Raw genomic sequence first — 12703 nt, forward strand, 5'->3', positions numbered from 1 at the left:
ACATTTGATAGAAGTACTCCAGCCCAATGAGCAGAAGTAGAGCCTAAGTTTTAGCTCCTGTTTCATTTTATGAACCTTTTGTTTTGTCTGGGATGAGAAGGGAGATGGATTTGATAATTGGTAAAGACAATGGCAGCTTTGAGAATCAAGGGAGGGTTTGAGTAGAGAAGTCAGAGAATAAAAAGCATTTTCATGAGGCATGTTGGGTGAAAATACCTCCTCATCAATGTTTTCTTCTGATGTCTATTGTCAGAACCTTGGGGATAGCTGGCTTAAGAAGTAATGGATGCCAAAGAGGAGACATAATATATAAATGAAGTTGCTCATCAATGGCCAGGTGCTTTTAATTTACACACTCTTAGAAATGTAAGAAAACTGTTGGGGCTGTTATAGAGGAATTGGTTCTCCGAGTTTGTTCTTCCAACATCCAAGTTCAACTTCATTCTTTTCATATACATTTTTGATTACATTGGTTCATCGTTGACAAAGTGCAAATTTAAATCATTCCTTAACATGTATTAACGAACCAGGATGGGATAATAACCTCTTCTGTAGATGATCTGGAATATTCATTATAGGAAAACATTGGCTTGAAGATCTGGGGTGGTCCTGAGCCTCAACGTGTTGAATGAGGCAGAAGGAACCCCTCTGGATGGAGGTGGTCATTTGTCCCATCACTGAGTTTGCTTCATTTATTATCCCTTTTATTTGTGACTTTTGCACCTCCATTTCAGGAATATAGACTTGCGAGAGTTCCAGTGTGGCTGAGAGTGTCTTTGCAAAGGACGTGACCTCCATTTTACTTGGGCTGTAGTTGACAGCCTTTGGCATTAAAGAGCTGTTTCCAGCAACTCTATGAGCTCACTAGACTTGAACCACATCCCCTCATCCACAAAGTGAACTAAGATACGCTTGTATGATACCAGCTCAACTTATCGTCTTAAACCAGGAGCTATGCATTTTCTAAAGGGGGGAATTTAAGTATCTACTTTTAGGCAATCCCATAAATAAAATTCAAGTTAAGATATACAATTATTTATGGTTTGTAGATATGTAAAATTTAAATATAACTCTTATTTCTCTATCTATTGGTTATTTATCCCAATAAGTGCAAGCTCCGTCCTAAAATGAATTCCAAGCCTACTTGGTAGGGAATCATGACTATTACAGAAAAGCACTTACTCAAATACCTTTCCACTTCTAAAATTTCATCTTGGTCCTTTCCAACCAGCATCTATGAAAATAATGGTCACTAGATCTGGTCCTTTTGTAGATAACTATGCTTCTTTTCCATGATAGTCATGAATCAGATAGACATTCTATGTTCTGTTTCTCTGCTTATTGATAATTGTTTTTATTTTTCCCCAAGTCAGGGGTATATATATGTACTTGGAACCACATTTACAAATTATCTATGTACCCTGAGTTTCTGGACTAGTGTAAGTGATAGGCTGCATATTGGGACTGACTACCTGATTATACCATATCTCTGCTACGAGGTGATTTGGAAGTTGTGTCAAAGGAACTGGCTTTTTAAAGGTTTATGTCTAATCCATATCACAGAGTATGTGAGTTCAGAGTCAGAGTTTCCAATGGAGAAATTCAAGGTCATTCTTTTATACATTCAGAAATGCGAAGGGAAATATCTAATGATGTGCAAGGGACTTGCTAGAGCAGTGCTCAGTCTAGGAAAGTTAGAACTGCAGAAACAAGGCCCCACTTCTCTTTTTCTGCCAATGCCTGGTGGAACAGGAAACCTGTACTAGTGATATAAACCTTAATTCAAACTGCTAACAAAGGACTTTGTACAAGCACACTGTCAGTACACGGTTCTTCTTTTCTGAAATTAGTAAGAGTTTGATGTTTTATCTTTCTTCTGACAGAGTTGAACGGGTACTTAGAAATGTATGCATGCATACACAATAGATACTGAATATGTCAAATGTTTTGTTGGTGTGTGTGTGTGTGTGTGTGTGTGTGTGTGTGTGTCTGTCTGTCTGTCTGTCCTATGTGTGTGGTTCCATACGGGAGTCTGTTCTCCCTTTTTACCATGTGGGTCTTGAACTTAGATCACAAGGCTTGGTGGCAGGCACCTTTATCCCCTGAGCCATCTTTCAGGATCTGACAATGAGTGTTTTTAATAACACTGTTTACAACTGTCCTTATAAAGCATGTCAGGCAGATATTTAAGAGAGTGGTGAAAGATGGGGATGGCCCCTCTGCTCTCATAGAGGTGTTAGCCTACTCCAGAATTCAAAAAGTAATTAATTCCTGCCCCTCACTCTACAGATCTTGGTTTAAACAGTTCATCATAATTGAAAGCAACTTCATAATTTCATTTTAGAAATTAAATAGGTGCTTACAATAATGTTTGAAATACTGTGATGGACAGGAGTGTTTTAAAAACCAGTCCCCTAATAGAGTTATCATCAATTTGGTTTACAGTATTGGAAATGTACATACAATTGAAAGCTTCCAGAGAAATTGTAACTTTGCTTAGTTTGTCAAAGTGGGTTTGAAAATGTTCAACCAGTGTAAACAGAGAATCATCCACATAAAGGTACTTCTGGGAAGAACCCAGAAGGAAAATATACAAAGTCATGGCTTCCCAGTGCTACTTGTCACCCTGTCTAGTTGTGTATCAAATGCTACGAGAAGAGAACTGAACAGCTTTTATTCCATGAACAGAAATATTGCATACTAACACTTATATTTCACACGGATTCTGCCACATCATCTGAAAACACAGTTTATAAAAGTAAACCATACCAACCGAAAGAGCTGTCTTTTCTTATAGGTCTCATTGCATATGTGAATGTCTTCCTGGAGCCTACTGGGAATAAAAACATGATGTTTATGACACGAAGCCTAAGGGTATGCAATTGCCCTATTCAGGTATGCAGTGCCCTGTGCAGAATGGCTGTGCACATCATCACAGCAAGCCTTGCTTGTAAATCAAGCCCATGAATTAGGATTTACCTGTGTGATGTTAAAGTCTGTATGAGTAAATTCATGGCAGCTTGTAAGGGTGTAGAACTTATCCTATGCTAGACAGAGGGTAGAGGGAAGAATGTAAACACAGAAAAGAGGAATACAAGATGCTGGTAGACATAGGATAGAAATTCAGTTGAACATTTCTTGAGATTTTCCTTAAGATTACTATAAAATTATTTATTACTCCTTTGAACTTCCTGGAAACACCAGTGTTCCAGAACGGTCCAATATACAATTTATTTTTCCTGAAGGGACATTCAACTTAATGTTTCCTTCTTGGAATATCAGAACAAGTTCATATAGGCAATGGACATACATGACAAGTTATTATAATGTTGAATATGATCCAACTTGAACATATATAGCATTTAAAAATCAATGAATAGGATTAGGGAATATTGTAGGGAAATGATTAGTTAGATGACTTAGAAATATGTTTTCAAGGAAGTGAACTGTTAATGTCTCTGGTATGGGTATAAAATTTTGAAATGCTTTAGATCATCGTCAAGGAAACCAATTATGGATTCTAAATTGCACTAAAAATGGAAAATATGTATCTCAAATTGTAACAGTATGGAATGAATATATTTTATCTTTTTTTCACCTGAAAGAGGTAATTTTCTCAATATTTCCAACTGCTAACATGGTGACTTTTTTTCTTTTGGATTAGTTATCTCTAATGTCCAGTTTAAATTCTGAGTACTAGCATTTAATCAGACTTACAGGGACACCCATTATATTAACACCTGAAATCAAATTAACAGTTGCTTTATTTACGAAACTTATGTTTCTAAATCAAGTTCATATTTTGATTAATCTTAAATGTAGCTAGTACAACCCATGCCGCCTTCATTTTTCTAGGATCCACATAACTGAATCGTGGGAACATTTTAATAGCTACAACAGCTTTAAACTGTTTCAGAAGGTAAGTTCTGAAAGGTTAAGTTTAAAAGGTTTGCTCTTAACCCCAAGACATTATAAACTCCATGAGCACTCTGTTTCTCAAGCATCTCCCTCACTAGACTTAAACCAGCTGGACTGAAACTATGACAGCATTGTGGATAAAGTTTTCATATCAGCCGCTTCGGGAAGACAGGGAGACTCTTACAATTTGAAATTTAAAATCATAGTAGACTGATTTTTTGACATAGCTATTTAACGTGATAAGACATAAGAAATGGCTGAATACGCTTTTAGCTACCTGGCCAGTAAGCCAGAGAAGTCTCAAGGCTGCCCACACAGTCTCCATTCCTATCCCATGTCAAGGTTGCAGGGATTACATCTTCAGGAGAGCTTGAAACAGAGACTTGGATGGAAAATACTTAAGCCTCTGTGCAGAAGTGTCTGAGAAAACTTCTTCCTCCAGAAAACTCTTTTAAACATATCAAGCAACATATATGTGATTATATATGCGTGTATACATAGATATATGCATGTTCTCATACATATATTCAAGTACACACTTATATATGCAATACGTATGAGCATGAGAATGTAAAAGACACATGACAAACCATCCCTCTAAAGACACAAGAAATATAAATTTCATTTTACCTGTTATCCATAAACAGGCTTTCCTGGGAGCAAACAGACTGAAAAATAAAATAAACAAGAGGCACCATGTCAGATGTGCTGGATTGTCGGGACTCTCAAAGCCTTGCCTGATTTTAAAACTACTTTCCCTTCCTAGGGGAAAAAGATTAAGAAAATTATGTACAAGAGATGAGAATTTTAAAAGGAGAAAAGCAGGTTAGCATCAGTCGTTGACAGGGTAACCAGTTCTCAGCAGCACATGGTGTTTTCCCGTCAGGAACTCCTCGAATAGGAACAGATTAAGACCCAGGTCAGGATCAATGTCAAAGAGAAATGTGAGCGAAACATCTGGCGAGACAGGGGACTGTAGCATTCTGAGCAGCCATGCAGCCTCATACACCAGTCAAGGGCACGGGTTCTAATTAAGACATGAGAAGCAGATTTGACATGACCCCCCTAGGGATGGCAGAGCTGTGAAGCCAGACCCTGAAATCCCCGCCTCAGTGTGATACATCCTCATGGAAGAGAGACTGACTACAGTGTCTAAAAATTGGAGACGTGCCATCAGTTATTAATCTGAATTAAAGTTGGGGACAGGACAGAAAATGAGCACTAGCCAATTGAAACTAATTAATAAATGCTATCAAGTGTCTTTTCTCTGGTTTTTCACAGAGAAAGCCAACAGCTTTCTTGTTTCACTTCCTTTACTGACCTAACTCTAGGGAAGTTAAAATTCTACCATCTTTATCTGCTGAGAAAATATGGGTCTGGTTGAATTTAAACAAAGAAAGAGAGGGATCTAAGAAAAGCAGAGACGAGAACACGTGACAGCACACTGTGCCGGGGAAATAATAAAGAACTATTTTCGGTGTTAGGTGTTATCTATCTGCCTATGCATCGTTTTCTGTTATAGCTTTCAAAATGAATAAGTGACCTATAAATGGGATAAACAGGAACCTAACAGGTCCACTGCACTACAGAAATAGCAATGACTCTCTGGCATTTTTTATGCATGTGTGCACATATCTATGTATGTCTATGCACATATGCATGTGTGTGTGTGGAAGCCAGAGGACAAGTTCAGGTGTTGTTCCTTAGGGGGTGTCCACATTTTGATCATTTGGCTGGTTGTTTAAAGACTAGTGTGTGTGTGTGTGTGTGTGTGTGTGTGTGTGTGAACATGCATGTATGTGTGCCTGCCAAGATGCACATGTGGAGTTTAGAAGACAACTAGCAGCAGTTAGTTCTTTCCTTTCTACAGGTGTATATTTGGGCCTTGAACTCAAGTTATCAGGCTGGACAACACGTGCCTGTACCTGGTGAGCTATCTCACTGACCGCTACCTTGCCTTTTTGAAATAGGCTCTCTCACTGACCTAGAATTCACCAAGAAGTCTAGGTTAGTTGGCCAGAGACCCTGGGATCTACCTGTTCCTGCCTCCCCAGGGGGATTAGAAACATTTGACATCTTGCCTCACAGCTTCCTGGTTGAGTTCGGGGTCAAATTCATGCCCCTGTGCTTTGCCAACTGAGCCATCTCCCCAGCCCCTGGCAGCAATTCTTCAAATTAAACTTGCAGTTCATGAAGCCAGCACTCAGGGAGGCAAGCCAGATACTGTTCTCCACCTCCATCCAACAGTGAAATCACTTCTTTCCACTAAGCCAGAGGTTCTGTTTAGACATGGTGTCTCCTCAATGGTTGGAAAGAAGTCAGTGGGCTTTATAATGTTACCACCAGGCACTGGAATTGGAGACTCAACCTATTTGAGGAAGTTGATCAAAGACATTCTGATGTCTTCAGACTTTTTAACCACAAACCGTTTGGGGAGGAGAGATTGAACAACTTCAGTTCTTTGCATGAAAAGGGAAGACACCAACAAATCAAAGACATTTGTCCCCAAAATGTCCTTCAAGAGTATGCATCTAAATGTTCAGAAAGAGCCTCAGAAGCAGTCTCTCCAGGGTCCCCCACACTCGCATAAGTGAGACAGCTACGGCTTGTGACTCAGTTGCTGGTGGAAATAAACTTTGGAAATGGGAGTATTAATAACTGGCACATTTAATGGCAGAGAAAGATGAAAGTGTCACAGTAATTAAATACAACATTTAAAGCTGTCACTTATATGCATCCCGGAATATTTAAAAGGCTCCTTTTTTTTCCAAAGAAGAAAATGATTTTGCTTAATGGATTAGCTTTCTCCCCCACATCCCACCCCCACTGAGCTCACAGCCTGTGCCCTCTCTGCAGCTCTCAGAGGACAGACCCCACATTTGCTAGGGGGTCCAGCAGGAGCCTCTTGGGAGACACAGATGTCTTCAGCAAAATACCTTCCAGGCAAGGCAAACCTTGCTCAAATATCCTGCCTTGTTAACCAGTCTTCCCAAGGTTAGTAACATCAGGTGGAAAAGACCAGAAAATGAGATTAAATTCTCACCAAAGAAATCATTTTTTCAAATATTCCTGACAATAGAGACATACTGGTTTATTATTTGAGAGCTAAATTTGTCTGTACATACAACTATTTGGCTCTCGGACAGCTATCTTATCCTTATCTCAAGATACCAAACTTTGGAAACATGCCTATTTTGTTCATGAGACTGCATATATAGAAACACATACAGGCACACATGCACACTGCTTCTCAAACACACTCACATCTGAGGCACCAAGAAGCTTCCTCAAAACACTCAACATTTCTTATTTTAAAATACACCTGAGTTTTGCTAAAGCATAAGTAACAGTCTGAATTCTCAAGTAGGGAAACATGCACACATACTGTTTTGGTATAGCCACTGTTAAATAATAATTGCTGAGCAAGAACTGGTTTTGTTCATTCTGTTTTTTTTTTTAATTATGAGAAAATGAAATCAAAGACTAGTTAGCATAAAGATTAGACTTCTAAAATACAGGGTCCTTGTGCCGGATCCTTTGATTGGTCTAATAGTTGACTTAATGGAAAGTAAACTATGATTTTGTTAAAAATGATGGACAGTCTGAGTGGTGATATGACCCATCAGTTAGGGACCTGCAAGAGCATGGATGAATGTCCCAGGAAGAGGGCTATCAGCATGTGACTGGCGAGGAAATGTGTTAAGGTGTCTACGAGTTCAAGAAAGATCATCTGGCCATGTTCCATCCTTGGAATTCTGAGTTGACAGAGGCTGTGGCCACACCTCGCTACTGCTGAGTCACCTCTTATCTTCTTCCTTGCTGACACATCCTTCCCACGTTACTCTGAGTTTGGTCTGTGTATCCAATGATATACCGTGGGAGGGGAAAAAGTCACCTCCAGGATGACATCATCAAACACCGTTGCTTTCATTACTCTCATGAATTCTCCTGGGGAAGTGAGTTGCTAGTTTTGGAGACATACAACGGCCTTCAGGGAAGTTCGCCTTGGAGAAAACTGCCAACTGCAGACTGGTCCCAGTTCACAAGACTGGCAGAGTCGCCGCATGAGTGAATCTGGAAACAGCTAGCAGTACCTCAGCCAAACCTTCAGGAAATAGGCCCAGCTAAGAGCCGAACAGTGACCCTCTGCTACAGATTCTGAGTTATTATCACCTGCTGAGCTACACTGGATGCTTGACCCGTAAAGACAGTGGTGACATAAGTGGTTTCTGTTTGCTTTATGCTGCTAAATTTGGGATTAATTTGTCATACTCAGTGAGTAGGTTACAGTAGGGTGCCAGCGACAAGAGTATCTCTGTGGGCTTAGGGAACAACAGTGGGCATGAGTTTTCTACCTTAGGCTTTTAAGAATCACGGTAACTTATAGAAAGGTATTAAGCAAAGGGAAGATGTTTTTCCCTTTAAAAACACATATAACATCATTTTACTAATGATATTAAGGGTGTCACTCAACTGTGTAGTGGGTTTGTGAGTGTGTTTTGGCTGAAGGACACTCATTTTAAAACCCTTCCCTGTAGTATTCGGTTGCAAGTAGTGCCAGAAACAGGCTGGCAAATGATATGGGTTTGGAGTTAGTGAGGGACTGGAAATAGCTTGGCACCTAAGCTCTGTCACACTTAGATCTACTTTTCAGTTGAAAAGAATGTTTCCATCCCTGTGGCTAGTGAAGCTCAACATGGCCAGCAGTGTCTCAAGCATTTTCCCTGGGTCCTCTGTCCCCAGGGAAGGAAAGCCATGTAGGCCCTTCTCTCTGTGGTCATCTTCTGTGGAGTTAAGAGTCATGGGTTCCATTCTTATTCCAGACAGGCATCTAAAACAGTGTTTCTTAGCACCCTTCTCCAATAAAGGGGCACAACTTTATATAGATGAAAAGGAAGACAAAACAAAGCAAAAGGTTGTTTATGCCCTGTCTGTGTGACGGGCATTTCCTACAACTCTTGACTTGTCAGAAGCCTGAAGGAAAGCTGCATAGAGCTAAGCACACATATAAAGGAGGAGGGAATTAAAGAACAAACAGCAAACGAACGTTCTGGACATGCTGTCTCTATGAAGGTCTTCAGAAGCAAGTGGGCTGCCTCTCAGCTCACTATAGTCTCTTGCCCTCTCAAGACAAAGGGAAAACTATCAGCCATTTGATTCTCATATCTAGGGAGAATATGTATCATGGTGCATTCTGAACATAGCAAGAGTCTAAGTAGTCCACACATACTCCCTAGAGTTGCACCCACACCTCCAGCTGTGATAACCTCCATTTTTCTCTGGACCTGAGTAACTGATCATTAAATTTCTATCTCAGTGTGTTCAAGAAGAGTGAGGTAAAGAGGATATAAAGGTGAAACCTACATGACAGATCTTGCCTCTTTGGCAGCTTCAAGCTATAGAATTACCGCAAGTGGGGGTTGGTGACACCTGCCTTGGCTTGAAGTGGTCTCCCCCAAGCTGAGGAGCAAAGTCCAAGTGTCCTGCTGGCTTGGTGTGTCCTCCAGCAACAAGTTCAGCCACAGAGCTTGACTGAGGATGCTAGGGATGCTGGAAGTGTTGACCACATTGAAGCCTCCTCCACAGCTTGCAGAGATCAGGCTACCTAACACCCGAGAAAGCTCCCAAGGGCCCCACAGAATAGAAAGCTATGGCAATTCCTCAGTGTTTTAACCTGTTTGTAAAATCCAGTTCTTAATTTTGTGTCCCAATTTTTATCTAACTTAATTGAATTTGGTCTTGAGCATAATGGGTAAAAAAAATTAAAACCCAACCACATTTTCTTTGTTTGATTTTGACTTAAAGGAAGTTATTTTGTGATTATTCCATTGACAAATTGTTCACAGATCTGATTTGATCTGAAATCAAGATGGGGAGTGAATATTATCATCTAGCTTTTGCATACTGAAGTGTTCATATTTGGTAAGAATACAAAAGACACTCGTGTGTGTGGTATTTGCACACATGTATGCCTGGGTACGTGTGTGGAGACCAGAGATCCACACAAGTACTTTCTTCTATTGCTCTTTGCCTTATTGTTTGTAACTGGAGCTTCTCAATGAACTATGAGCTTATAAATTGACTGGATTGTGTGGCCAACGAGTCTGCGGGATCTACCTGCTTCTGCCTCCCTAGTGCTTGTGGTATGGAAGCCTGACCCCATGCCTGTCTTTTACAAGGGTGCTGGGGAGCCAGACTAAGGTTCTCATGTTTGCACAGTAAACATTTTACTCAAGGGGCCATATCTGTGGCCCTAGTGTTAATTTTCTTTAAACTCACTAGGAGGTGATCTCTTCCCTACTATGGATGTAAAGGAATATCAGAAACTGACAACCCTTTCTATAAAGACTGTCTCTTTTAATGACCCGAATCACACCTGACTATCCCTGGGATCACACACAGACTCTTGGTCTGTTTGCACCATGTCCCTGAACCAGATTCTTTCCTGGAAGCATTTGTGTTTTCTGCTTTGTGGCTCGCTCCTTGGTCCCAGCCTCTGTATTCCCTGCCAGCTCTCTGTCTGAGAAGCGAGGGGCCTTTCTGCTAATGGAAGGACCATACTCAAGAGGCAATTAAAACAACTACTCACATCATGTGCAAATATTCTCTCCCTCACTCTCTGATACTCCTCTTCTCTCTCTTCAATTGATTTACTTCGTCTGTCATCTCTAAATGGATGCATTCTGTTTTGCTGAACAGAGAAAAGAAATCAGGAGGGTTATCCATGTTGAGCTCGTAGGCAACTGTCAACTGAGAATAATAAATGCTCATTAAGATAACTGGAGCCTGACAAGCCCCAACCCCTCTGCTCCCTGAGGAGGCTAGGCTGGAAATATGTACTTACGTGTGCATGTGTCTATCTGTGTGTGTGTGTGGTGCATATATGTGTATTCTTGTGTGTGTATCTGTGTGTGATAAGTGTGTATATGTGTATGCATATGTGTGCATCTCTGTGTGTGACATGTATGTGGTATGTGTAAGCACGTGTGCATATCTGTGTGTATGTGTGCATATGCACATGTGTGTGGTATATACATATATATGCATGCATGTATGTATCTGTGTGTGTGATCTGGTTTTCTGTATATATATATATGTGATATATATATATATGCCTGTGCATAGCTCTGTGTGTGATATTTATATTGTATGCTTATATGTGTGGCATATATATGTGTATATAGGTGTGGCGTGTATATGTGTATGCATGTGTGTGTATCTGTGTGTGATCTTTGGGTGTGTGTATGGATGCATGTGTGTGATATATATAGTTGTATGTGTGCGTATTTATTGGTGTGGTTGTGGTTGTTTGTATGTATGTATATGTGTGTATGTGTTTATATATGTGTGGGTGTGTGCATCTGTGTGTGGTATGCTGACATAAGAAGGATACGCTATTCCTGGTTCATCCTCTATGGAGGAAAATAGAATGAATATTTTAAAAATGGGCAGCCTTGAATATGCCTTGATAATTGGCCCAGATATGGGCCAGCCAGGAATAGTTTATTTCCCCTTGCTGAGTGTGTCTGACCACACAGGAGGCAAAGTGTTGATGGAAAAGCTAAGAGTTGAGTTCAGGGGGCCTGAGGGATGAAGTGACTGTAAAGGGATCTCAAGAAAGGACAAGACAGCAGAGAAAGTGGGAGTCTGAAAGCAGCCCGTGGATAGTGGCTGGCTTCTAAGGTTTCTTTGTTTGCTCAGTGGCTAACCCTGTGAATTTCATGGGGACCATAAACTCTGCCTAGCAAACCTGTTTGTTGATAACAGTCAATGCTAGTGCAAAGAAAGCTGCAGTAACAATCCAAAGGACCCAGCATGAGAACCAGGATTCATCCTCTCTGACCTATTCCCTGCATCTCAGCTGCCCTCCCACCTGTCTGCCACTCTGAACAAAATCCTCTCTGCACTAAGCTCATCCATCCATCCGTTCACCAGACACCCACAGAGTACACAACACAGGCATGTTCTGAAGTCAACAAGAGCCCCGGTGCAGTTCAGGGCCGGGGGCTGCAGTGGTGGGAGACAAGGAGGTACAAATGAGGAGTTCCATCAGAGATGCACACGCTGGCTCAGGGTGACTCACTTTGAGAAACTCATAGGAGACTTTGAGTGAGATACATATTGTCTTACCTGTATGAATGCTAAAGCAAAGACATGTTTCAAAAATGTCTATTTGGATTGTCAGACACCAAGTATGTTCTCCTGACTTTCTGATGTTCTTATTGTCATTATTTTTTTCTGTTTTGGTTTTGTCATTTACTTAGTCTTCTTGCTTGTAACCTCCCTCCCTCCTACCCACGCAGAGAAGAGATTCAGTAAGGTCTCTTTTCATTTGCTCCAGGACCATGATTAGGGCTGTTCTAGAATGGCAGTGTTTCATCACAGGCAAAATACGCAGGGATCAGTTTCTGCTACATTTCATGCAAACAAGCAAACACATTGCATAGACCATAAAACACGAGAAGAAGGGTGGGGGACGAGAAGGGAAACTCGATGCTTTGCTGTGAAGATTTATTTTTAGGATAGTTGCAAAATCCTCCCGTCCTCACCATAACAAGGTATGTTCTTTACAGCTACACCGGTGGCTCATCGGTCCTCATTGAAAATCCAGCTCAAATTGTGCACAACGGAAGGAAGGAAGGACAGAGCTGTAGGGAGTGGAGTGACTGGCAGAGTTACACAGACATCTGGAAAGGCAGCTGACAAGCTTATTCCCACAGCTCAGAGCTTGCGGCGTCCCGACCCCCACCACAACATGCAGCAAAGACTGTGCCAAGCACCACCC

At 41.0% G+C, this 12703-nt stretch overlaps 1 protein-coding gene across 17 annotated transcripts in view; it reads right to left on the reverse strand.

The window, feature by feature from the left end:
- Positions 1 to 12703, reverse strand: part of Arpp21 (cAMP regulated phosphoprotein 21) — a 162810-nt gene that overhangs the window by 76163 nt on the left and 73944 nt on the right. For 8 of the 17 annotated variants that reach the window (XM_040739944.1, XM_013117032.3, XM_040739945.1 and 5 more), the window contains 3 exons: positions 10508 to 10609; positions 4549 to 4586; positions 2774 to 2833 (listed from right to left, as the gene is read on the reverse strand). In XM_040739944.1, coding sequence (XP_040595878.1) covers positions 2774 to 2833; positions 4549 to 4586; positions 10508 to 10609 — 200 coding nt within the window. Of the gene's footprint in view, positions 1 to 2773; positions 2834 to 4548; positions 4587 to 10507; positions 10610 to 12467; positions 12567 to 12703 lie in introns of those variants that run through there. The other 9 variants (XR_005874804.1, XM_013117038.3, XR_005874803.1 and 6 more) reach the window with 6 other exon arrangements.

The sequence above is a fragment of the Mesocricetus auratus genome, unplaced genomic scaffold, assembly GCF_017639785.1.
Source record: "Mesocricetus auratus isolate SY011 unplaced genomic scaffold, BCM_Maur_2.0 Super-Scaffold_100691, whole genome shotgun sequence".
NCBI lineage: Eukaryota > Metazoa > Chordata > Mammalia > Rodentia > Cricetidae > Mesocricetus > Mesocricetus auratus.